Source organism: Trichechus manatus, unplaced genomic scaffold (genome assembly GCF_000243295.1).
Source record: "Trichechus manatus latirostris isolate Lorelei unplaced genomic scaffold, TriManLat1.0 scaffold00280, whole genome shotgun sequence".
In the NCBI taxonomy this organism is placed as follows: domain Eukaryota; kingdom Metazoa; phylum Chordata; class Mammalia; order Sirenia; family Trichechidae; genus Trichechus; species Trichechus manatus.
The window spans coordinates 502,031-503,188 of NW_004444216.1; the positions used below are offsets into that span (position 1 = coordinate 502,031).

At 26.8% G+C, this 1,158-nt stretch overlaps 1 protein-coding gene across 5 annotated transcripts in view; it reads right to left on the reverse strand.

The window, feature by feature from the left end:
• The window catches only part of GSAP (gamma-secretase activating protein), an 88,647-nt gene that overhangs the window by 77,194 nt on the left and 10,295 nt on the right, over positions 1–1,158 (reverse strand). For all 5 annotated transcript variants that reach the window (XM_004390062.2, XM_023725031.1, XM_023725034.1 and 2 more), the window contains exon 2: positions 342–415. In XM_004390062.2, coding sequence (XP_004390119.1) covers positions 342–415 — 74 coding nt within the window. The remainder of the gene's footprint in view (positions 1–341; positions 416–1,158) is intronic.

Genomic DNA, 1,158 nt, shown 5'->3' on the forward strand with positions numbered 1-1,158 from the left:
CTTTAGTCTGTCTGAATGAATAACTTAATCGTATTTTTTTCAAAGCTAAAAATTTAACTTATTAATTTGGTTTAAAAATCTTTTACATAGCATTTTTCCTCTAGAAAATGGAATTTTCTGTTTATTAAAAAAATTTTGAGCACTGTGTTAGATACTATACACCTTCAATTTTATCTTATTTAAAAAAAGAAAAAACATTTCATAAAACTAAATTTCAATTACCATATTAAATCTCACCAAAAAACCCCTAAAATCATATGTTAAAGGTTAAAGGACAATTCTTATTCATTACTCCTCAATAATACATTGTACAGAACTATGTCAAAAAAAAATAAACATACCTTATAAGTATAAATAATATTTCCATTTCTTTCAATATTTTGTACACGTAAACTGTCATAATTTTCTAAAATACCTGAAATGGTAAGATAATAATAGCAAGTTAATACTTAGTAGGAGATGTTTAAAAACATATATAACAAATATAATATTAGTGAAAGAAGCCAAGTACAAAAGAATACTTACTGATGATTCTATTATATAGAGTTTTTAAAAAAGCAAAGTTATATGGTAGTGGTATTAGCAGTCAAAATAGTTTACCTTTGGAGAAGAGGAAAGGAACAGAAGTTGGGAGAGATTACAAGGGGGTCTTCTGAGGAGCAGATAATGTTGTCTATCTTGGGTATTCTGGTATGCTCACTTTGTGGTAACTCACTGAGCTGTACGTATTCTTGATCTGTATAGTTTTCCGTGTCTATGTTATACATCAATAAAGTTTAAGTATCTATCAGTCTTTGCTTTATATATTTTGAACTATGTTTTTAGGTGCATACATATTTAGAACTGTTATATTTTCCCAGTGGCTTGACCCTTCTATTTATTGTAAAATATCCTCCTTAACCTCTTATAATTTATTTCTTTTTGTTTTAAAGTCTACTTTGTCTGATATTACTATAGTTACATCAGCTTCTTTGGTTATTATTTACATGGCATTATAACTTTAACATTCTTTTATTATCAATCATCTTATGTCCTTATATTTAAGATGCATGTCTAATAAGTAGTATCTAGCTGGGGTTTTTTCCCAATCTGACAATCTTAATCTTTTAACAGGAATATTTAGTCCATTTATATTTAATGTAATTACTGACATATATT